Source organism: Halichondria panicea, chromosome 11, assembly GCF_963675165.1.
Source record: "Halichondria panicea chromosome 11, odHalPani1.1, whole genome shotgun sequence".
NCBI lineage: Eukaryota > Metazoa > Porifera > Demospongiae > Suberitida > Halichondriidae > Halichondria > Halichondria panicea.
The window spans coordinates 2,230,194-2,255,963 of record NC_087387.1 but is presented as its reverse complement, the minus strand read 5'-3'; the positions used below and the strand labels follow the sequence as shown (position 1 = coordinate 2,255,963).

The following is a 25,770-nucleotide window of genomic DNA, read 5'->3' as shown; positions in this document are numbered from 1 at the left end:
CACACACACACACAGACAACACACACACACACACACACACACACACAGACAAAATTGCAACGTTCATCACTAGGAAGGGACTCGCTTCGCTCGCCCCAATTATGAGCATGCACAGTGAGTTAGTACGATAAAGCCACATTGAGAGCATCCCCACAACAATTTATATTTTTTCCATGTATTTTTTCCATGTGAAAGAAGAATTGTTGTCTTTGCCCTGAAAACCAGAGTCGTGTGTTCTTAAATTCCCAAAAATGTGACTCCTTTGGCTTGGGGCTAATGGCCCCATGTTTTCTCCCTGAAATTCGGCTGGGGAAGTTGTAGCCTCAATTCCAGGCCGCGAAGAGAAAGGCGCCTTTCTCTTCGCGGCCTGGAATCGAGGCTAGGGAAGTTGGCACCTATAAACAAGGAGAGGGGTTCTATGGATACAATACAGTTGTAATCTGTAGAGCCCCTGTATAATTATTAACAGATAATTATTACGGATATCTTTGTTTTGGCCCTTATACAGAGATGGCCTTTGTTGAAGAGTTGTTTTGTACAAATCATTTGGGGCTTTTATCGTAGTTGACCTTTCTTCAGGTGTGGCCAAGAGCTAGGGTTTCTACTGACCACACCAAAGGGAAGGGACAGCCATTTTGGCAGGACCTTTTTGGCAATGATATGATGAAATTATGGAGAAGCCTTTAACATCAATGTGTTAATATAATGGGCTTGATGTCTGTTTGAAATTCCTGTTACATGAGCTTCAGTACAGAGCTAGAGGAGGCGCGTAAAATCGTAGTTATTGCTTTCCAGTGGAGTGTGTTCAGTACCCAGGCCCACTTGTCTAGCTTGTCCGAAAAAAGGCGATTTCATTTCAATCTCGAAATAGTGCTCCATGTTTTTACGAAGGATCTTTGTGCCTCTGATAGCTGTGGACTGGAGCCACTTGACCTTAGCTAATTAAGGTCACTAATTGGATTTCTCCAAACTTCTTTTACAGACTACTTCAAGCCTAGTTTTTAGTGTCTATAAGTTTTAAAACGTTATTTTGCAGGAGGTTAACTTTTAATTTTGCTCAGAAGCAGAGATCAAATCAGTGTTCTTGTACTAGCCTCGATATCATGAGGGGCTTGTTCTCGAGGTCAAGGCACAGCTAGCTAAGGTCAAGTGGTTCCAGCCTCTAGCTAGCTCGCAGTATAAGATCTAACAGGAGTGCTGCATGATCAGACTATAGCTAGCTAGCCTGTAACAATACAAACTGCTATATCGGATGAGAACTTCTGTGATGTATAAGCTTATTGCATGTGTCCTAATTCTGTTTGCACTTATGCAAAAGGCAGTACAAGATGGCAACTGTCCTGACTGTGGAGTACCTACCGCTGCGGCATCCATTACAAGCACCTTTTCCAGCAGTGTTGATAGAACCAGACAGAGACGACAAGCTGCAATAAATCTGGAGCCTGGTATGTGAAGTCTATTTCACTGTATGCACGAGTTCCAAGTCTTCATGCATGTTTATTTTGTGGTGACTTTGTTTTGACAGTACGGGACTATAATTATGTTAATTCAGTATTAGTGTAAAACCAGTAGGTTTTTACATAGGATTGGCAGTACGTTGTGGTGCAATAATTCACATACCGTAGAGCGGGTAATTTTTGTTGGTGCTAATTTTCGTATGAACTGCCCGTATTTTAAATATTCGTACAGCTCAGGTATAGTGACGTTGAATCTATTGCGGAACAGTTTTAATATTCGGATGATACTCTACAGTACGAAAAATTACAATACGAAAAATAATACGAAAAATATGAAAAATTTCCACAAAAATAACCTGCTAATACGGTATATTTCACTCATGTTCAATATAATTATACTGCAGTGAAAGGCCTGCATGATAATCTGGAAATGCACAGTTTATTCTTTGTGTAATAATTATGCCTCGAGGTCTAGCCGCACGAAGGTGTGCAGCTGTAACTGCTCAACTGTAGCCTCGATCCCAGGCAGAGTTTTCGCTTTTAAAACGGATAGGCGAAATAAAAGCGAAAACTCGGCCTAGGATCGAAGTTAGCTCAACGGTATGGTAGCAATGCGACAAATGGCTAATTATACTTGCAGTGAATGCTGTTGCAGTCTCTTCAGACTCTTTTGTAGCATCATCTGTTTGCACAAAGTTTCTATTCAACTTATGAGTTAGCCTTGCACTAAAGCGCTAGCTTTTTGTTAGCTACAAGAGTCAGAAAAGAGCTACAAAGCTGTACTGCCAGAATGCAGCAGCTATTGCGAATTTCAACCTATTGTGGATACACCCCTTTTTCTGCGCATGTGCATTCATCCCATGCACGTGTGTGAGATCGACAATTTCTTCTTTTTCATGAGGTCCATGTAAGCCATGAAACACTACAATGCTACCATGCATGTAGAATTATTCATTTGGAAATGAAATCTTGATTTTCGTGAAGTAGCTAGAGGTACTGGGTGGGACACACTACACACTACTTAGTAACACAACTTTAGCTATATCATATAGGTGCTATAGGAACACAAGCATGAAAAACCTCTGATCAAATGGCCACACAAATGAGGTGAAGTTGATGTATAGCAGTAGAACTGCTCGTAGACTTTTTTACAGACGGCAAAAACAATTCTCATGATTTAGACTCCCACGTTAGAAGTAAGCCTCGAGGCGAAACACGGATGGTACCGGAAGTGCACTCCGTTGCCAATCCCTTTCTCTTCAATCTATGGTGGGACCACATCCAACTTACAGTAGACTCTCGTTAATCCGGTCACCCTTGGGACCATGCAGCTTGGCCGGAATAGCGAGGTGGCTGCAGCTCAGGAAATAGCCGCGGCTTAAAAACGACCTTACCTCAAATCTAATGACTACTTTTGCGGTTTTTGTCTCGAGGATAATGTAGGATAATGAATCATTTTGTTCTCTATTTAAGTGTAATTCAATTTTATTTGCTAAACCACACCCAAAACGTCATATCCGGCCGTAATACACGTATAAAATTACATTGAAAACCCTGTTTGGGACAGCCAGCACTGGCCGGTAACCGGAATAGCGAGTGGCCGTACTTCAGGGTGAGTTTTGTGCAGTAAACATATAGCTAGCATTCCATGCCAAGCCAAATGGCCAGTATATCGAGATGGCCATACTTCAGGGAGCCGGAATAGCGAGAGTCTACTGTACCTGCATCAAATGGCCATTTCAACAAAAGTCATACATGACTCCAGACATGATTCATTGACCTTCTACATTGTACATGTATAATAACATGCAGTTTAGTGCTTCTATCCTTAAAGATAATTCATCAAGCCATCAAATAGGCTTCTGTTTCCATTCAGCTCCTCTCCTATAATATGACTGCTGCATGTGTAGAACAATTGCAATCAACAATAATAATAACGTAATTAACATTATATACAACATAATAACGTAACACAAGAGTAAGAGTGTTGAACTCCTGTAGTAAACGTGAAACCGCATTTGCCTTAAATTGCGTCATCACTATGGTCACTATTCGAGTCCTGTTGAGTAATGTGGTTTGTGGTTTGTAACTCAGTAATTGCCCAATCAGCATATGTGGCTTCTGGGAAGTTTGCTAACATAGTATACTGATTACTGTCAAGTGATGATGCAATACAAGGCAAATGCTGCAACACTTTTACTCTTATCTACTCTTGCGGAACATTATCAAAGCAAACTATAATTACCTCTTTTATAACACTCTAATAGTTTTTGACATACGAGAGGCATTAGCACAGCGCAACTTGCAGCACTCGTTATGATACCGTATTTCTAGCAGTACAAAATTTCACGTTTTTCGAGGGCATGCAGAGCAGTTAACGTGAAAATCAAACTGGGCCAACGCAACCAGTAGCCTCCTTCGCAGGCCCTCCTTTTTCTGTTCTTTTCAGATACACGCCCAGATACAATCAACACCAGGCCTAGTTGGCGGCCTAGCTAGAGACAACGAGGCTGGAAACGAGGCTACAGTAGAGTCAGCCTTCGTGAGACCTTTAGTCAGTAGAGGAAGTATGAAAGACTAGAGTAGACTGTTACTGTTGTAAAAATGAAATCCCCGCGAGTGCTGATGCCTCGGTGGAGGTGTCAAAACTACATGCATAACATATAAAGTACACATATCAGTAGAACCTCGCTAATCCGGACCTCTTTAGTCTGAAACCTCGCAAATCCAGACAAAACGGCAAACTGAAAAAGAGGAGGGCTGTCAGTATAGAATATACTATTGCGCATGCGCAATCTAACTTTCTTCTGAATCAGCAATAATTTTATTAATATTAATAAACTGCTCAAACAATGGCCACTGCAAAGAAAAAAAAGAGAGAGCTCACAAGACTGACTGTATTGGAGAGCTAGCAGCTTCCCTTCTGGCTACAGTAATATCATAATACATGTACAAAAGTATCTCTTCGTTGATATTCATAATGAAATCTGTTAATCCGGAATTTTCATGTATTTGGATGGGATCTGGTCCGGCTCTATTCGGATTAGCGAGGTTCTACTGTATCATGATCAACATTTTTATTTTGCTGCATGCGCAGGCAGAATCCAGAATCACAGGGAAACTCAAAGAGTGAGTGGGTTATGATCTACCACGATTGTTGGTTAAAAAAGATCGATGCCAAAAGTCCAAGTCTAAAATTAATGGCTGCATCAGCAGAGCCTTGCAGCTCATTTCTCACTCTTGCATGCATGCAGCTACCAATAGCTATAGTGTTCTAGCTATAGTGCAGAGCTAGCTACTAAGTAAAAGCAACACTCGGTGCATGGACAAGTTTTGCTACGCACTCTTCTGAAAAGGCATTCCCAAGTAAGCAAAACTAGGCATCACTCAAAAACGAAGCATTATTTTGTAAATCCACAAATTTATATCCAAGAAAACATTACTAGAATCCTCTTACTTGCACCTCATTTATCCTTGAGCAGCTGTAGCAGTCTACACAGACAGACAGACAGACAGACAGACACACACACACACACACACAAACACACTATCGTATACCTTGTTTGCGAATTATATCTACTCTGGGTCTGTTCTGAACTCAGGAAAAGTAGATCTAGATCTTTAATCTTTACTAGGTAATCCCTCGTCTACGATGTCTCCACACTTGATTCTGGCATACTATCTATGATGCTACAGCTTTTATGTGTGAGAGCATAATTATACTTATACTATGGTGAGTATGGAATGCGTAGGCATGCTGTAGTTTTTTGCCCTGCCAGGCTCCGTCCAGCTAGTGACTGCCCACGTTCATTTTCACTTGTATACCACTTGTCTAACGTCACGCGATTTAGCAAGGCAGGCTCTCCTTTTCTTTGTCTCTTCCTTCTTCCTTTTTTTGTTCCTCCAATTCATCTCGTATAGTGACAAAGAACAGAAAAAGGAGAGTCTGCGAAGGAAGCTAACACACCGGTATTTCACATGCAAAACGCTTGGTAGGTGTGGTTTTCTGGCATTGAATACGGATATTACAACTGCAAAAATTTCTTTTGAGGGCTCTCTAGCCGAATAGCGAAAATTTGCACCTGCGAAAATTTCCCGCTATACGGTACTCGATAAACTTTCATTATCATTTGAAGATTGGACTATTTCAATTGTAAGTGAGTGAGTGAGTGAGTATTTGGAAACATTGATATAGTACATACATACATACACATACATACTTATGCCTCGGTGTTGTCATGCATGCACAGTGAGGTATACAGTGTGTGTATGCATGTGTTTGTGTGTGTCACCACTTCTATAGCTGCTCGACAGTTACAATTGAAGTGCAGATAAGAGCTCTATATCCCTTTACCGGTCAAATTGTTGTAAATATTACAACAACAAAGGAGCATGCTATTCACTTGTCAATATTGATCAATGTTGATATTGGATTGTGTGGTAGATTGTGAGAGCTTTGAAGTACTAGTTTTGCTGAGCTGCTAGACACTTGAAACTGGATGGCTCTGGAAGCATTGTACTCTTTTTTTTTCAGGTGTTCTTAACTGCTTATTCTCCTGTTTAGCCATTGTCTGTTGGCTACTGCTTCCATCTACACCACCTTTAAATATGCCAAGTTTAATATTACTTTCTCCAGGCTTTTGTGTGTCCTACTGTGTCCCTTTACCAGTCAAATTGAAGGTTTAGACCAGCTACAGCTTTTAAAGGCCACACATACTTCCATCGAGGCAAGCAGCAAGGCATAATCGACTGGTTAGTGTGTGTGTGTGTGCACAACCATTGACCCACGCCCATCTTCTAAGCTAGTCTGGCCACGCCCTCCCCAAATTAGCTTGCAAAGAGGCTGGAATTCGAGACTACTTCTAAGCCAAGTCTTCATTGGAATGATCAAATCAAGCTAAGTTGGTGGGTTGGGCTGACCCACAAATTCAAATTCAAACTAAAGTGATGACCCTTTTCCCGAATTAAACGATTGACCGGTAAAGGGATAATTATAGGCTTTTAGCTACATTTTATTCGTTGGTGGATTTACTTCGTTCTCAAGTTATTAATGGCTATTGCAGGTTCTTCAAACACGTGCATAGCAAAATCTGTTAGATTAGGAGTGAGGAAAGAGCTGCAAATTAAGCTGCACAGAGCAGCCATTAATTATAAACTTTGAACTTTAAGCATCTTTTTCAAGCAGCAGTCTGATCCAGTGCATTCCCAGACTGTTAGGCCTTTATAGATTATGCTCAAGACATTTCCTGTTATTCTATTCTCTGATTCCCATAGAATTCTCCTATTATCCTTTTCCATTCACCTCTCTTAATTAATAATTCAAATTGTACGTGCACGCAACATTAATGAATGTTGCGTGCATAATTCAAAGACAGTAACCAACTGACATGCCCCGAAGAACACACAGCATATATAGAGTGGTGCTTATAGATTGCAGGAATTTGAGAAGAAACTATATCCATTAATAGTTAAGTTTGTTTCATCCCTCTTCCAATCAGTACCATTCATGTACCCCATTATTGCTTCATGCACACTGTTAATTGATACATACTCTGTAACAAACTTAATTAAGATAATGTCATCCCTCATTCCAAACAGCACCATGCATGTACCGTTGATTGATAACTCTGGGGTGTACTTAAGGTTTAAACTGAGGAGTAATGCGGGGAATAATACCGTATAGAGGGTAATTAATTTTAGCCTGGGGCAAAAGATTCGTGGTTTTCGGGGTTGAAGGTCTTACCACGAATATTTTACCCACAAATGAACCGACCTTGCCTACCTTTACCTGCAGTGCAGCAATCACGATAAATATTGCCAACCACGAATATTTAGCCCCCCAAAAATCACCCGCTATACGGTAATAGCTGGCAATTTGTAATTGCATGGCTGTTATTTCGAGAATGATAAACTATGTCTCGAGTATAAAAAGTAAAGTCAGTAAGTAGATCTATAGCTGAGTCTGACATTTAGCTAATCTACTACTGGACAGGTAATTATGTAAAATCCAGTAAATGTACACTTTGTTTCGATTTATTATTAGACCTTATGGGTGTGGGCTGTCCACCAAAAGAAGGGTGATGGGTTTCAAGCCTATATAATTAGCTAAACACCTAGAAATGGTTCATAAATAGAACACAACTGACAGTTGGTTCTACTATTAAAGTGGTCCTGTAGTTAGAAGAAAGACGGTATATATGCGTTTATTCCAGTCCTGCATGTCTTCTCATATTTAACTTGTACTGCTTCTTGATGTTCGACTTATGTATTCATTATTGAAACGTACTACTTCTGTTCTGAAAAAAGAAAGGGAATCTGGATAAAAAACGTAAAACGGTTGCTAAGATTGGCCAGGGGAAACACAAAAAAGCGTGGAAACAAGAAATTGCGAACTTTAACCTATTGCAGATACACCCCTTTTTCTGCACGCAAAATACTCCTTAAAACTTTAGATCTATATGCTTCTATCCTTGAACATTCATCAAGCCCCACCATAATTATGCCTCGGTGCGCATGCACAAGCGAGGTGTACGGTAGTGTGTTTGTGTGTGTGTCTGTCTGTGTGGTAGACTGCTACAGCTGCTCAAAGATCAATGAAGTGCAAGTAAGAGTTTCTATAGGCTTCTTCTAGTCATGTTTTCTTGGATTTTAATTCGTGGATTTTCAAAATAATGCTTCGTTCTCGAGTTATGCCTAGTTTTGCTTACTTGGAATGCCAATGCAGCCTTTTCAGAAGAGCACGTAGCCAAACTTGTTTACCGAGTGTTGCTACTCTACTTAGTAGTTAGCTCTGCACTAGAACGCTAGCTATTGGTAGCTGCAAGAGTGAGAAGAAAGCTGCAAGGCTCTGCTGATGGCAGTTATTAATTTTAGACTTGAACTTTGGCATCGATCGTTTTTAACAACAATCATGGTCGATCATTACCCACTCTTCGAGTTTGCATGCAGCATGCAAATAAAAAATGTTCATCATGTGTATAAAATTAAGCTATTATAGTAGCTTTATGTTATGTAGCTTTGGCATCTCCACCGAGGCATCAGCACCTGCGGTGCTTTCATTATATCTGTTTCCATTTCTATAATTATAACACTCTTGAGATTAATATGGAATTCCATATAATTATTTCGGAACATAACAATTACCTCTTCTGTAACACTCCATACTTTTTAAGCAAAGCAAGATATGCTGAGAGGCATTAGCACAGCGCAGCTTGCAACATTCATTATGTTATTTCTTTTTTACAGATTCAAATGTCCTTAAGACCAGAGGTAGTAAATTTGCTCTTGCGTTTATGGGAAATAGTATTAAACGAGCTGAAATACTGCTATATATTACGACTGAACAAAGGGTGTCTAATTTCATTATCGAAACGAAGTTTTCAGGCCTAAATGGATTCAGCGAAACGTCATCTGGACTGTACTCTCGTCCTGGGACAGCTCGAAGGGGGGAGTTCACTGTTGTTGAATTGCAAGTTGTTTTTGGAGAAGTTAACGAGCAGCCAGGCATATTTGTACTAACTGATGGCAATATTGATGAAAGTGATAGACAAAAGGGACTGATTTTAACTGCAGATAATCCAGGTGATGAGCTCACAATATATGCTATCAGCAGTAATAATAATATGGCCTCCTCCGCTGATGCCTTCATGGCTATTAACTGTGTCGAGTTTCCAACGACAAGAGATTACCAATATTTCGTGTTCTCATCAGATGTAACTGGCAGAGGTGATTTTCTGAGTCAGTTTCTCATCACACCCTGTCAAGATGAGACAACTATTCGAGTGAGACCTTCACAAGTGCATCATCATTCCTCTTGGGTGAGTCCAAGTGTTAATACAACTTATCCACGGGGTGAAGCCTTGTACGAACTGCGTTTCAATCGCTTTGATACTCTGTTGCTTAGCAATTTGGATGATTTGACGGGCACTATCATTACATCTGACAAGCCGTTATCTGTTTTCAGTGGCGCTCTAATAGACAGTAGTTATCTTGTAGAACAAATTCCACCTCATCCAACTTACGGTGATTTATTCTTTCTTGCATCAATATCTTTAATGTTTCAAATAGGCTCTGTCAGCAATGAAACCTCTGTTGAGGTTAACTGTCTCTGTGAGCCAGTCTCTGCGAGTAGTAATAGAGTGCTCCTTTCAGGATCTGGTAGCTCTTTCACTGCTACTATAAATCAAGGCCAATATATTGAATGTAGATCACAGGCCCAAGGCTTTTGCAGCGTTCAGTCATCGCGTCCAGTTACAGTAATGAACTATAATAAACTTTTCAAGTATTTCTCTATGGTTTATATACCACCTGTTGATTCCTATTTGACTCGGTACAGTCTCACAAATCTGTCAGATTCTCGTTTTGCTTTCTTAAGCTATGCTTTCCAGGAAAGAGATTATTACGAACCCAACACAGAGGGATTGATTGGCAATGGAGATGTACTCCCACCGACTAATGGTTTCACTACCATCAATTGCAATGAGGGCTTTGGATCGATGTCGTGCGGTCAGGGAGCTACAGGATTCTTAAGCCCAAAAAATCATGATATAAAGTTTTCTGGAGACGTACCATTCTGGGGTTTTGTAAATGGTTTTGCTACGAACAATTCATATGCTTACCCTCTACCGTTTGAGATGATACCAACAGGACGTAAGTTTTAGCTATATCGTATAAACGTGTCCGTAATAACTTCTTTGAATGTTTTAGTGGCCTGGATTGAAGCTCAAGATATGATCGTTATGGAAACTGTGGGTCTAGTAAATATGGGGTTCAGAGTAACAAATGGAGATACTTCACTGAGAACAAGAGCTTTCGTTGTCACTAGAAATATTACTGCAATAGAAGGTAAGAGGATTATTCTGTGTTAATACAATGTACTGTTAAATATTACTTACTACATAGTTGAAGATCTTATAATTATTATACATGGCTCTGAGGAGGTATTTTAGCATGGAATTAACGAATAGCCTGTTGCCAAGTACAATAAACTTGTTGTATTGTATACCGTATAGCGGGTAATTTTGTGGGGTAAAAAATTCGTTATTTTCGTGGGCAAGCTGACCTCCACGAAATTTTAATGCAGTGGAGGCAATGAGACTAAACGAAATTTTTACTCACGAAAATCACCGTTTTCGAGTTAAACGAATTTTTTACCCCACGAAAATTACCCGCTATACGGTAGTTAGTAGCCTCGAGGGCAAGGCTTGCACATTCACACTAAATCTGTAGTATATCTAGACACTATAATTTATATGTGAGTTGTGTCCGTATGGGATTTAAAAGCCCAAAGGGACTGTAGTCTCCCGAGCGTAATAAAACGTGTAGGGTGGTTACTGTTATCATTTTTCTTCTAGGAAAGGACTATGGTTCCACTGGTTTACTTCCAGGTACACTGGGCAATAGTAGTAAATTGGAATGGAGAGCTGGAAATTCAACTCCCAATAATCAGTTTATTGTGTCCATAATTGATGATGACATTCCGGAACCAGTTGAAGTATTAGAGATTTTTGTTGAATGTGAGGCTAACGAAAACTGTTATTTACCACGACAACGATACACCATCACCATTGTAGACGATCAAGGTACGTAAAACTGTATCCTATATCACTCAAACCATGCAATCTCAACTATAACTATAACTATAAAATAACCAATACTTAGTCTATTTTTGGTACTCGAGCCATTTCACAAAAATTAATATTTTTTTGCACTTGTTTGTACACTTTTTCCCCAATTCGTAAATAGCAACAGTATTTACAAAAAACTTACTACAGCTCTATATATAGTGAGGTTCTTATCTGCACGGTTTGCAGTTTTTGTATAGTTCTGCCATTCATTAGCTTGTCGACTGTATAATTATGATTATACATAGTAGTCTATGATTGATGTTCAGTGGTACCCCTAAAATTAGTGAAATTAGGACACCTCTTATAATCAAGACACTCCAGTAGAACTTCAGGAAACCTAAATGTATAGAGGATGCTTTCCATAGGTCCCAAAGGTGCTGATGTAGAGATAGTTGATTGTACTTAGAGATGATTATGGTTCCATCGAATTGTATAATGCTGCTGATTAACCTTTGAATGTACGCAGGTCAGTGTCATCATCTTCTCCCGTTGTCCAATGGAAACATCTCCTATAGTTTTGATGGTTACCCTCTGAGGCCGTATGGTACTGTTGCCACTTACACCTGTAATCAAGGATACTATCTCCTTGGAAATAAAAATAGGACGTGTAACAACAGTGAATGGTTGGGAACAATGCCGACATGTAAAGGTAGGTTTAATTGCTGCATTATTTATTTAAAATGTTATCCACTGGGTCAATATAATACTCCAATTGAGACCATTAGGTCTGTCATATCCAGAGCCCTGGTATGTGGATAGTCATGCCTATTTCACTTCTAACAAGTGCAAAATTTATCGACGAACATTTCCTAGCAGTCGCTGCTTTCTTTCAAACACATTCACATGTTTTCAAACTTATTTTGTGGCTTAATGGTATGTATTTATTATAATTATTATACTTGGTTACATTTTTCAGTACACTGTACATGTATACGTACAATTGTCGTATATACAAGTACATGTATGCAAAGTTCCACACTTAGAAATTAGATCTCCTACACTGTATATACCTATAATTATATAAGCTTGTCGACTGAATGACTATACAATTACCAGTACTTGCTGCATGCATGATAATATTGATAGTGGCAATGCATGAAACACATAACTGAGCGCTTGCAAGCTATAGTTATACCACACTTACGTCACCACTAATTGATTTCATTGGTTAACAGCTGTAAGATATATAGAAAAATATTATGCAGCCCCAGGCATGCACAGTTTTCAAGTTGTTTTTTAATTTGTCAAGAAAGTAAGCAAAGAGAAAAGAGCCATGCTTAACGGTACTAAGACTCAAAGTGACGGCAGAAATACGGAAGCTGCTCCCAACAAGATGGCTAAGCTTCGTGCATTTTATCCAAGAAGAGCTTGCAACTCCAGTAAGGGACGTCGAATGGTCAACACTTGGACCAGTGATCGAAGCTCTTGAGCATCTGTAGGAGTCAACACGTTGCTCAACTAGCTCTTTGACGGCTGCAAAATCCGGCACACAGCCTTGTTCTTTTTGCAGTCTGCATCGTGGATTGAATTGTTGCTAGGGGGAGGTCCTTTTATAGTGCTGCGGTCACGTGGTATAAGTCAGATATGCCACACCTACTCGAAGGATATGCACCCCATATATCCTCCACTACCATGGTTACATACCCCTCGGCTACGCCTCGGAGTAACCACAGTAGCGGAGGATATATGGGTACATATCCTCCTCTTAGGTGTGGTATATCCTATACTTTTGTCACGTCATTAGTTTACTGCCACATGAAAACATAGGCGTGGTTAACAACGCATGCACTACAGTGCACGTAATAAAGCAAACGAAATTTTTACTCACGAAAATCAGCTATTTAAATTAACGAATCCACAAAAATTACCCACTATACGGTATAGATTGTGGTGCACTTAGGCCGGTCACTCCAAGTGAGAACTTATAGTTCTAGTTTCTGTGGACATTGATACATGCAGGCCAGGGTATAATATTATAGGATGTTTGACATGGGGTGGTACAGTGGAACCTCCATTAACAACCACCTCCAAAGAGCAACCACACGCTATATAACAGCCAAGAGCTCAGGTCCGGATTGAAACTACAATGTAAAGCAACCTCTCAGGAGCGACCACCTCTCTACTCCATATAACGAGTAGCTTTCTAGTCCCCAACCAGCTTTAGCAATGGAAAATAACCTCCCAGAACGGACAGCCACACTCAGAAATTATTGCTGAGATAGCATTATTTTGCACAATCGTGAAAACCTAGCTGTAGCTTGTCTCTACAGCCTTTTCAAAGCTTGTATGAGCTAAAGAGCAGTTAGCAAAGCTCCAAGATTCATTTGCAGCAAGAAATGACTCATAGACCATAAATAGCTGGCAATCGGAATCTCCCAAGGAAGACCACCTCTCTATAACGGCCAAATGGCTGTTCCCCAATGGTGTCCGTTTATGGAGGTTCCACTGTATTTAGATCGATAATTAAGATATCACCTAGCTGTTACAGAGGGGGATCACGACCATGCATAAAAAGTAACGTACAAATCACGAAGTCACAAAGTATGTACCTCTCATGTGATGAAATCTATTTCTACAGATTCCAGTTCTCCTAAAACCAGAGGCAATAAATTTGCTCTTGCATTTATGAGAAATGTTGTTGGACGGTCCAAAATAACACTATATATTACGACGGAACAAGATGTGTCTATTTTCACTATTGAAACGAGGCTTCCTAACCTGATTGGATTCAACGAGGTAACACCGGACAATGAATTGTTCTCTCGTACTGGCACAGCACGGAGGGGGCATTTCACAGTCATTCAATTACAAGCTGGTGGAGTGAGTAACGGACGACCAGACTTATCAGTACAGAGTGACGGCGATAATGATACAAGTGATAGACAAAAAGGACTGATTATAACTGCAGATAATCCAAGTGATGAGCTCACCGTATATGCTCTCAGCAGTAATAATGACATAGCCTCCTCCGCTGATGCCTTCATGGCCATTAACTGTGTCGAGTTTCCAACAGCACCCAATTATCAATATTTTGTATTCTCGTCTGGTGGAGGACCTTTTGAGAGCCAGTTTCTTATCACACCCTGTCAGGATGACACACGTATTCAAGTGATAACATCACAAACACAGCTTCATCCCTCCTGGGTGAGCCTAAACTCCACTATCACTCGCTCTCAAGAAGAATTGACATACGGACTACATTTAAATCGTTTTAATACTCTGATGCTTAGCAATGTTGATGATTTGACTGGCACTATCGTTACATCTGACAAGCCACTGTCTGTTTTCAGTGGCCATCAATGTGGAACTCCTATTAATAATGGAACTTGCAGTTACCTGGTAGAACAAATTCCACCACACCCAACGTACGGTGATATGTTTCTTCTTGCACCATTTAATGTTCGACGAAGTGGTGAGGTATATCGAATTGGTACTGTCAGCAATGAAGCCTCTATACAAGTGAACTGTCTATGTGAGCCAGTCTCTGCTAGTAGTAATGGTCAAAGAGTTCTCCTATCAGGCTTTGGTCAGTCTATGACCGCTGTTATAAATCGAGGCCAATACGTTGAGTGCAAAACACCAGATAACAGTCGTACATTTTGCAGCATCCAGTCAACACGTCCGATTACAGTTATGAGCTACACCCTCGGAAGTTCAGTCGATAATTTGGACTTCACAAATCCAATCGGCGATCCCTCAATGGTGTATATACCACCTGTCGATTCCTATCTCACTCGGTACAGTCTCACAAGTCTGTCAGATCCATTTTCTGTGTCCTTAAGCTATACTCTCAGGCGAAGTGATTTCGATGTAAACTCTCCAGAATTGCTTGTCAACGGAGATGTATTCACACCATCTGAGGGTTTAATCGATTGCATTGGAAAAGTGCTATGTGGGCTAGGAGGGCTAGGAGCTACTAAATTTTTAGGTCAAAGAAACTTTAATATACGATTTTCTGGTGATATACCATTCTGGGGGTTTGCATACGGTTCTGCTGAGGATGTTTCATTTGCTTATCCTCTACCATTTGAGATGATACCGATAGGGCGTAAGTTATACACACAAAAGTAATGTGTCCCTTATTTACTTCACTCCTTTTCTCCAGTGGCCTGGATTGAAGCCCAAAACAAGACTGTTATGGAAAATGTAGGTCTAGTGGATATGGGGTTTATGATAACAGGAGGTTACAATTCAGTGAGGACAAGAGCTTTCGCTGTCACTAGTGATTTGTCTGCAACGGAAGGTATTGGCAGGTTCTTTTTATTCATGTACATGTTGGAGAAATTTTTCGCAGGGTCCATGCTCTAAAATGATACTCAGTCCAAGAGCTTTAGATTACAAAGTGCATGCATGTGTTCACTAATGTATTGCATGTAGAGAGATTAAACTCAGTATTTTCTTTTGTCTTGTAGGAGAGGACTATAATTCAACTGGTTTGCGCCCAGGTACAGGCAAAAGTAACTTGAGATGGGGACGTCATACATCAGCTCCCATTGCTCCATTTATTGTGCCCATAATTGATGATGACATTCCGGAACCAATCGAAGTATTAGAGATTTTTGTTGAATGTGAGGACAATAGAAACTGTTATCTACCACGACAAATTTACACCATCATCATTATAGACGATCAAGGTACGTACGTCACTGTCATGCTCATCATCTTATGTTGTGTGTGCCCACATTCATTAGTTTGTCCATGCACTGTATGCATATTAGTGATTTATGTTCAATGTAACTAAATGCATGTAGACAAGGCACTTCTATAATCAGGTCACTCAATCAAAATAGAAGCACGTAGAAATTAACCACTGAAATCAAGACACAAAGATCAATCTCCATAATTATAGTTCCCAGAAGTGTGACCATTTAGAGGTTCCATGCACTGTGATTAACCTTTGAATGTACGCAGGTCAGTGTGATCATCTTCCCCCGTTGCCCAATGGACACATCTCCTATAGTTTTGATAGTTACCCTCTGAGGCCGTATGGTACTGTTGCCACTTACACCTGTAACCAAGGATACTATCTCCTTGGAAATAAAAATAGGACATGTAGCAACAGTGAATGGTTGGGAACAATGCCGACATGTAAAGGTAGGTTTAATTGCTGCATTATTTATTTATCCACTGGGTCATAAATTACCTCTGTATAAAATCCAGAGCCCTGGTATGTGGATAGTTGTGTCTATATTTCACTTACATGCACTTGTTTCCAAATCGCCCGTACATGCTTTAATTTGTGGTTTGATGGTATAATTATATACATTTCATATGACTGTATGTACTTATAATACAGAATTATAAGCTTGGATGTAAGTTACACAATGATCCCCTATACAACGTATATAGCTATAAGCTTGTCGATTGACTGGCTATAAGTACCGGTACTTGCTGTAATTGATAGTGCAAATTAATAAGTGTCTCAATCTTATCGTGTAAGATTTTCTTCATTTCTTTCACGTTAAAATTCAACATAAACAATTTATTAAATCAGAGCTTCCCGCAAGGCACCTGTGTATAGTAAGTGTCTATGTATTTACCCTAGTTACGATGTACCACCACCTCAGTACAGGATGATGTATAAGTGTGAGACCATAAACAGCTTTCTAAAAAAGTTTATCATTATAACAAACCTCCTACAGGTCACAAAGTATGTACCTCTCATAATGACATTATTTCCATAGATTCCAATTCTCTTAAAACCAGAGGCAATAAATTTGCTTTTGCATTTATGAGAAATGCTGTTGGACGGTCCAAAATATCACTTTATATTACGACGGAACAAGATGTGTCTGCTTTCACTATTGAAACGAGGCTTCCTGGCCTGGTTAGATTCAACGAGGTATCACCTGACAGTGGGTTGTTCTCTCGTACTGGCACAGCACAGAGGGGGCATTTCACAGTCATTCAATTGCAAGCTGGTGGAGTGAGTAACGGACGGCAGGACTTATCAGTACAGAGTGACGGCGATAATGATGGATCTACAAATGATAGACAAAAAGGACTGATTTTAACTGCAAATAATCCAAATGATGAGCTCACCGTATATGCTCTCAGTAGTAATAATGACATGGCCTCCTCCGCTGATGCCTTCATGGCTATTAACTGTGTCGAGTTTCCAACAGCGAAAGATTACCAATATTTCATATTCTCGTCAGATGCAAACGGTGGAGGAACTTTTGAGAGTCAGTTTCTCATCACACCATGTCAGGATGACACACGTATTCAAATGATAACATCACAAAGACAGCTTCATCCCTCCTGGGTGAGACCAAACCCTGCTATCACTAACACTCGGGTAGAATCGACATACGGAGTGCACTTCAATCGCTTCGACACTCTGATGCTTAGTAATATGAATGATTTAACCAGCTCTATCATTACATCTGACAAACCTTTGTCTGTTTTCAGTGGCCATCAATGTGGAAAACCTACCAACGATGGAACTTGCGATTATCTGGTAGAACAAATTCCACCACACCCAACGTACGGTAATATGTTTTTTCTTGCACCATTTGATCTTCGACAAAGTGGTGAAGTATATAGAATCGGTACTGTCAGCGATGAAGCCTCTATACAAGTGAACTGTCTATGTGAGCCAGTCTCTGCTAGTAGTAATGGTCGAAGAGTCCTCCTATCAGGCTTTGGTCGGTCTATGACCGCTGTTATAAATCGAGGCCAATACGTTGAGTGCAGAACACCACATAACAGTCGTACATTTTGCAGCGTCCAGTCAACACGTCCGATTACAGTTATGAGCTACACCCTTGGAAGTTCAGTCGATAATTTGAACTTCACTAATCTAATCATCAGTCCCTCGATGGTGTACATACCACCTGTCGATTCCTATCTAACTCGGTACAGTCTCACAAGTCTGTCAGATCCTTCTTCTGTGTCCTTAAGCTATACTCTCCGGGAAAGTGATTACGAACCAAACACTCAAGGATTACTAGTCAATGGAGATGCATACACACCAACTGATGGTTTCACTACCATCGATTGTAGTGTGGACTGTATTGCATCAATGGTGTGTGGGCGGGGAGCTACTGGAGTCTTCGGAGTAGATGCATTTGATATACATTTTTCTGGTGATGTACCGTTCTGGGGGTATGCATATGGTTTTGCTAAGGAAATTTCATTTGCTTACCCTCTTCCATTTGCGATGAAACCAATAGGACGTAAGTTCTATACCACCTAAAATGTGTCCTTAATTTCACTTCACTTTTTTCCTCTTGCAGTGGCTTGGATTGAAGCTCAAGACATGAGTGTTTTGGAAACAGTGGGTCAAGTGGATATGGAGTTCTTGATAACAAGAGGGGACCGTTCAACAGTAACAAGAGCTTTTGCTGTTACTAGAAATTTGTCTGCAACAGAAGGTAAAATAATGTAGGGTGAGCAATAAATACGTAGGCTACCGTCTTTCCTAATTAATGACGGCACCACTCCAATAGAATAAGAACCCCAGAGGAGGTCCGATTTGCTGAATCAGCATTTAATAAAACTTGCCTTTACAGATGTTGTTGAGAGAGTTAGCTCCTATTACTAGACCTAACAATACAAGACAGAGGACTAAGTCTAAGAAGAGTGCAACACGTACCTCTAAAGACAAGTTTTATGAAAATGCTGATTCAGCAAAAATTAATGTTAGGTGCACGGTTGTCGGACCATAGATTGAACAATTAGCCAGGAAAACCACAAAAATAGCATAGAAAAACTACCAGCCAAGAAATTAAGGTATACATACATGTAGCCTTAGATATGTAACGGATTAGTGTAGTATGCTCTTCTTGCCCCAGTCCGCTTTCTTGTTTCTACGCTTTTTGGTGTTTCCCCCAGCCAATCCTATAGCACATTGCAAACGTTTTTGTGGGTCTCTATTTACCATCATGCATAGAAACACAGACATTAGGAACTTATTCTACTGTGAACATGGAGTGCATGCCAATTAAATCCTAGTTAAAAGACAATGAATGTTGTAGATTCAGGCAGCCACCAAACATTTTTTCCACATGCAGGAGAGGACTATACTTTAACTGGTGTACGCCCAGGATCAGGCAATAGTAACATGAGATGGAGACGCCGTAATTCAGCTCCCGTTAATCGATTTATCGTGCCCATAATTGATGATGACATTCCGGAACCAATTGAAAAATTGGAAATATTTGTTGAATGTGATGCTAGTGAAAACTGTTATCTACCACGACAAAGTTACACCATCACCATTATAGACGATCAAGGTACGTACGTATACAGCTGTCACGCTTAATTATCATTAATGTGTCCCTACAATCACTATATACCGTATAGTGCGAAATTTTTGAGGCATGCGCATGCACTTATATTTCGTGGAATGGCCTCTAAAAGCATTTCGTTGCACAATGTTCGTGGGAGACAGCTTACCGGAAGCCATGCCTTTAATCTTTGCACGTTATAGCTAATTAAAGAACAATTTCCTGGACTTAATTTCCGTGTAGGATTGCCAACCCACGAAAACGGCGAAAATTAAGCCCCTTTCTATAGTTTGTCGATTGTATGATTTACGTCTAATGATTGCTGTTGCAGTTCAAAGAATATGTGTTTATATATACCCATGCAGTTGATGGTACTTATACATAGAAATCAACCCTAGGTCCCAATCCACATTGGTTCCACTTTTAATTGATGTTCAAGTAACCTACATACGTATGCATGCAGGTCAAGTGTAGAACACTTCTGGGTTCTTAGACGGTCCCCAAAAAGTGTTGATTTTAGAGTTTAGATTATTATTTGAAACGTTCTTAGACTACTGTTATAATTTATGTTGCTGATGTTGAATGTACGCAGGTCAGTGTGATCATCTTCCCCCGTTGTCCAATGGAAACATCTCCTATAGTTTTGATGGTTACCCTCTGAGGCCGTATGGTACTGTTGCCACTCACACCTGTAATCAAGGATACACTCTCTCTGGAGATGAAAACAGGACATGTAACAACAGTGAATGGTTGGGTACAATGCCGACATGTATAGGTATGGTTCATTGCTGCATTATTTACATTATTATAAACCTAGAATTGTTATATTCGCACTGGCCTAGTAAAAGTATAATAATCAAATATTTCCGGGCAGGTTACAGTCGTCTATATAGGCCTTAATTATTTCGAGGCTATATGTGGGACACTGTTACATATATAGCCTCTATTTTCTACCAAGCAAATCTCTGGTACTTGGCTTTTACCTAGTTTGATTTTTGAATTCAAATTAAAACTCAAGGTTTTGTTCATTATTGTAGCCTTTTGCCGTGACCTGCCTCCAATTGACAACGGTGTCTTGGAATATGATATGATGGAAAGTCTGTTTAATGCCACTAGACCGAATGGAACTGTTGCAACATACACTTGTGACGATGGATTCAGGCTGGATGGAAATGCCACTAGCTATAGGATATGTGACACTGGAAATTGGACAGCCACAGAACCTGCATGCATAGAAAGTAAGCCCTGGGTATATGTATGTGTGGCTGGTAGATCTACTGGTGTGTATATATTCAGTGTAATATGCAGTAGTCCCGTGACAAAATTAGTGTACTTTTTTATGACAAGGAAATAGGCTTAGGTACAATTCTTTCTCCTGTATAACTTCAATTACATGCTTTGTATATTGTCCCCAAATTGTTTGAGTTCCTCTGTTGATATAACAATTATACATAATTGCCTGATTTTATCTCTAGACCCAACAGTGTCCACGGCTCGGTCAATCAGTCAGGGAGGTGACCCTGTGATTATCAGCGTCACCGCTGTCATGGTTATGGCTGCTCTTGCTATATTGGCGATAGTTTGCTGTCTCTGTACGAGAAGATCGGTACGAAACAAAGAAAAAAAGCTAAGAGTGTCTACTATAAGGTGAGCTCTTTACGATGGCTGAGCCATAAAAGTAGAAAAGGTGCCCCAACAGTGTCTGCATGTATAGTATTTGAACTGTGTAGCTGCTGTGCTGTGTATATTATTGCCATTATAAACCTTTTATAGAATGAGGAAGTTGTCTGGCCCAGGAACTCTTATAGGTATGTATATATACTGTATGTTGCACGTGTATGGGCATTCAAATCAATCTCATGCATTTCTCATTCTGCAGAATATCAAACGCGGGAGATTTTGAAGTATGTTCCAGAATCAATGAGAATTCCCAGCTCTAATCTGAAATTGCAAGATGCAGTTGGTCAAGGTAACTACGTAATGGATAGATCCCACTTTTCTTTGGCGAACTATAGTTACCAGCCAAGAACTATCATAATTATAGTTTGAACACCTTCAAGTGCATGGGATCCACATTACAAGAATATTGCTTGTCAGACTTCATTCTCTTGTCCATCTCTGGCAGTTTGATAATGTTTGGTTTGTTCCCATCATTCTAGGAGCCTTTGGGATTGTGTACAAAGGATTACTAATGGACTGGAATAACGTTGCCATGAGGGGTGTGGCTTTGAAGACACTAAAAGGTTAACTATAAATTATAAGCACATATATTTCATATATACTCGTGCGTTTTTGAAACAAGTCTCCCGGCAGATTTTATATGTGTACCTTCAAACTTTCTCTTGTCTAAGAGCGGACACATGCACAAGTCCTATAGCTACTTATGAGTACATTATACCTCCCCCCCCCCCCCCCCTCTCCCCAGGTCTGTTCACTCAGAATGACGTACAGAGCATGGTGAGTGAGATCACCAAAATGCAAGAATTCCACCACCCTCACGTCATGCCTCTGATTGGGGTGTGTCTTGATGCCGGATCCGGTGTTTCCATGGTGATGCCTTATATGACGAACGGGAGTCTACTAGACTATTTGAAAAAAGAGAGGTCTAACCTAGAGTTGGCAGAGGGAGAGGATTCTGAGAAGGTATTTTGAATTCCATGCCAAAAATGAAAATTCAGTACGGCCGAGCAAGTGTTAGCACAATCATGCAGTTATTGTGGTCACCCTATGTGCTGGTCACTCTTATAATACTAAACAATTATATAGCTTTCGATAAAACTTAAAACATTGCGCGTTGTGCGTTCCTTATATGGAAAATAGTGACACATTGTAGTTTGTATTAGTACTGATATAAAGAACGTGCAACGTGCAACGCTTTTATAGATGTTTTGCAAAGGCTTTGCAAACTCCAGGAATTTCGAGGGTCAATAATAATTATGAGTTAGGAATTTCATTACAAAACTACATGACTCTTTGCAAGGCCTATCAACTTACGTATGTGTTGTAATTAATTTTTGTTACTATAATTATATGCTAATCTTAACTCATAATTATGCAAAATTATCTCGTTTACAATTTGTACGTAGGTGTTTGCTGTGAGGAAGTTGCTGTTGAAGATGTGTCATCAGATAACTCTTGGAATGGCGTATCTTGCTGGGCACAAGTTCGTCCATCGAGATCTGGCTGCTAGGAACTGCATGTGAGGCACTGAATTGGTTTGTAGTTTGTCTAGACTAGACTGTAGTCTTGTGCATGTGCACACAGTAACGTTAAGCATTTGCATATAATTTATCAATATAATGTATAGTTCAGGTTACAGGAAATCTTCAATAGATTGTGAGTTACTCTCATTGAATATGTAGGTTGGATTCAAACGGTGACCTCAAAGTTAGTGATTTTGGCTTGGCTGAGGATATGTATACGCAAGGATACTTCAGACAGGGTGAAGCTGAGGGAGTTAAACTGCCGTACAAATGGTTGGCAATGGAGAGTCTAAGCGATGCTATCTTCAACGAGAAAACTGATGTGGTATGTATGATGCTCTAGTTACGGTAGCAATAAAATAAACATCGTGTGGTGCTCAGTACGAACGGATTCAGCTACAGAATTAATGTAACATTGTTATTGTTGCTCTATATAGACTTCAGTTTTGTGCCCTCAAAGCATATACGTTATTTGGTTGACATTACGACTACATTAGTCTAGCCTTGTATGTTGTCTCCACAATAATGCAGTGGTCGTATGGTGTAACCGTGTGGGAGGTCTTCAGTGGTGGCCGAACCCCCTACCCTGGAGTGGACCCAATGTCCCTAGTGGCTCTACTCAGAGAGGGAAAGAGATTGGAACCTCCCCAGAATACTGCTTGCTCTACAGAGATGTAAGTATAAACATTGATACACTAGCAGTTAAGGAACACCTTTAAGTTATGTATACCAATTCATTATACTAGTATATAATTATCATGGCAAATCATAATAATATGCTTTGATTCTAGTATTGTATGGAAGTACATTGCCTTGTCTATGTTGTAACTAGCTGATCGTATCACTACAGGGTCTCACTGATGACCAGATGTTGGTACGAGGATTCAGAAGAGAGGCCATCCTTTGATGAGCTAGCAACCGAGTTGGAGAAAGTTTTAAGCATCATGGTGGGCTACATGGAATTGAACATGGAGCTAGTCGCTATCACTGAGGATGAACACAGTAAGCAAGTTCACTCTGAGTATATAGGAGACACTGTATTAATTGAACGCATTTCCGTAATTGTTGTGTTTCTTAGCAAATTCAACAGAAGCACCTTCTACATTTGTATTAAGGTGTCGTAATGTATTAGTAATGTAGTATTCTGATAGTTCGTGTTAGGTTAGTGATATATTTAAGTGTTTGACTGAGTGTTCTATTACCCTACAACAGAGTATGATCATGTCCTCTCGCTCGAAGAGCAAAGCAAACTTACTGAGGCTGCTACTGAGATGGAAACAAATGCTTCGTATGGGCTCAGAGACGAGGATCAGTTACAAGCTGAACAAAAAACCATGGAGACCAATCTTGTTTATGGGCTGAGAAGTGAACACGATTTGCAGGTTACTGAATCAGCTCACCATTTCAACAGCGACCCACAACAATCCGAATCTGAACCGCGTAATGGCAATCGAGGCGTAAGAACAGCCACTGGATATACTAATGTAATGTACAGACGACGATCTTCATACCAAACTTCTGTTTGAAAACTTTTACGTACATGCATGTATGCATGTATTTGTTGTACGTGTATTTTTGGTGTCAGTGAAGTCGTACTGATTCTGTAGGATTTATAGAATGACTATTTTTGTATATACATGTATACATGCCAGTGCATTTATGTGCATGATTGTGAATTGGCAGTTTATTATACTTCTAGATGATGTTGTCTGAGATTTGGTTACACGAGAAACAACCATCGCCCACCCCGCCTATTGAGCACTAGAGCTGGTAATGATCACCATACAGCATACTTTGTCCTTGATTACTTAATGTCCACTACATACAGTAAACCTCCAAGTATTAGTTATTGCCCAGCCAGAGTGCAACATGCCATATATTGCACTGGAGCAATATAATGCCCGAGGGCATTATGTCATCCAGTGCAATATATGGCATGTTGCACGAGGGCGCCGGCAATAACTAACTTGTTGCCCAATGACGTTAAACTCGTCTGACTGGTCATATAAATCGTAATAAAAGACATGTGTTTTGAAGGAATTTAGTGTATTCATTAGTTTTGCTGAATTCCATAGTAAATTTTTTAGGTTTTCTTCCCACTAGTAGTTGTAAAGGTAGTAGCCTATAAAAGGGACCAACTGAGTATTGGGTAGGATGGTGGGGCATAAGTCCCAAATGGATATCTCTTAAAGAAATCTACTGCATTTACACACAGTGCAAGTGCATATAATCCAGTGCATTATGCCATATAATGCAGTGCAATATATGGTAGCCATGGCAGTGATGCAATGCCATATACTGAGCACTGGATTGCTTTGATCTGCCCACTCACTGGGCAACAAGGACGGTTTACATTTGATTAAAACCAACTGTTTTCACTTAAATTTACATGCACTTGACGCATACTAATTAGATCACCTATACTTAATATCATACAATTTGTGTTATCAGTTTCTTAGTAGGTGATCGAACTGACTCATTAATAACTATAAATAACAATCCGACAATTGTGAGATAACAACACATTTGTATGGGCTGTATAGTAGTTGCTTACTCTCCTTTATGTACTCCTGCAATTATATAGGGTAGTTGCGTGCCATATATAACTATGGTTACATTGCTACAGGATTTGGCCGGGAAAACCAGCAAATAGCGTAGAAAACTATATATAGATCTTTATAATTTATGCGTGAAATGACGTTGTAACGGATTGGAGTGAATGTTCATGCTTTTTGGTGTTTCCTTAGCCTCGTTCCCAGGCCTTCCTTTTTCTTGCTGTTGTCATGCTGATGTCATGACATAAATAAAAGGTAGCAAAAAAAGAATAGATGAAATGAGGAAGCAAAGAAAAAAATGGAAAAACACTAAATAGCGTGGAAAAACTATAGATCTTTATACGCGAACAATTTACGTGTGAATGATATTGTAACGAATTGGAATATGAATTTTCTTGCTTTTTGGTGCTTCCCTAGCCTCATTCCCAGCAGGCCTTCCTTTTTCTTGCTGTTGTCATTGTTAAATTGGCCATGCACTTCCCCATGCATTTAAAAATGTTACGTGGTGGTCCTAATTTAGTCAATCGTTTTACCAAGGGCATATAAAAGTAAACTTTCTTTATACGCCCTTTGTTATACTATATATAGGCTAGGAAATAATTTACCTATATATAACGACTCAATTTAGGACCATGCATGTAAGGGACTAGCCAGCTAGCGTGTGAGATTTGTCTCGTTAAAGTAAAACAACAACGTAC

The 25,770-nt window shown here is 39.9% G+C and overlaps 1 protein-coding gene across 3 annotated transcripts; it reads left to right on the top strand.

The window, feature by feature from the left end:
• Positions 1-24,220, top strand: LOC135344559 (uncharacterized). Of its 3 annotated transcripts, none has more exons than XM_064541785.1 (24): positions 1-114; positions 8,703-10,106; positions 10,164-10,301; positions 10,811-11,038; positions 11,550-11,732; positions 13,662-15,131; positions 15,189-15,326; positions 15,496-15,717; positions 15,995-16,177; positions 16,768-18,261; positions 18,322-18,459; positions 19,099-19,320; positions 19,907-20,089; positions 20,352-20,552; positions 20,790-20,961; positions 21,088-21,122; positions 21,194-21,283; positions 21,474-21,557; positions 21,740-21,957; positions 22,401-22,513; positions 22,677-22,842; positions 23,049-23,191; positions 23,368-23,519; positions 23,730-24,220. In XM_064541785.1, exons 1-24 carry the CDS (start codon positions 102-104, stop codon positions 24,041-24,043), a joined length of 7,704 nt encoding a protein of 2,567 aa, XP_064397855.1. In that variant the 5' UTR covers positions 1-101; the 3' UTR covers positions 24,044-24,220. The 3 variants fall into 3 exon arrangements, with proteins under 3 accessions (XP_064397855.1, XP_064397854.1, XP_064397853.1); XM_064541784.1 differs by lacking the exon at positions 1-114 and adding an exon at positions 623-1,445 and having other exon boundaries at positions 10,844-11,038; XM_064541783.1 differs by lacking the exon at positions 1-114 and adding an exon at positions 623-1,445.
• The last annotated feature ends 1,550 nt before the right edge of the window (positions 24,221-25,770 follow it).

Bases quoted from the DNA above. Each gene is read 5' to 3' on its own strand.
- LOC135344559 (XM_064541783.1), top strand. From the start codon at position 1,253: ATGAGAACTTCTGTGATGTATAAGCTTATTGCATGTGTCCTAATTCTG. The intron at 22,514-22,676 runs GTGAGGCACTGA...TTGAATATGTAG, and splicing joins CTGGCTGCTAGGAACTGCAT to GTTGGATTCAAACGGTGACC. The intron at 23,520-23,729 runs GTAAGCAAGTTC...ACCCTACAACAG, and splicing joins TATCACTGAGGATGAACACA to AGTATGATCATGTCCTCTCG.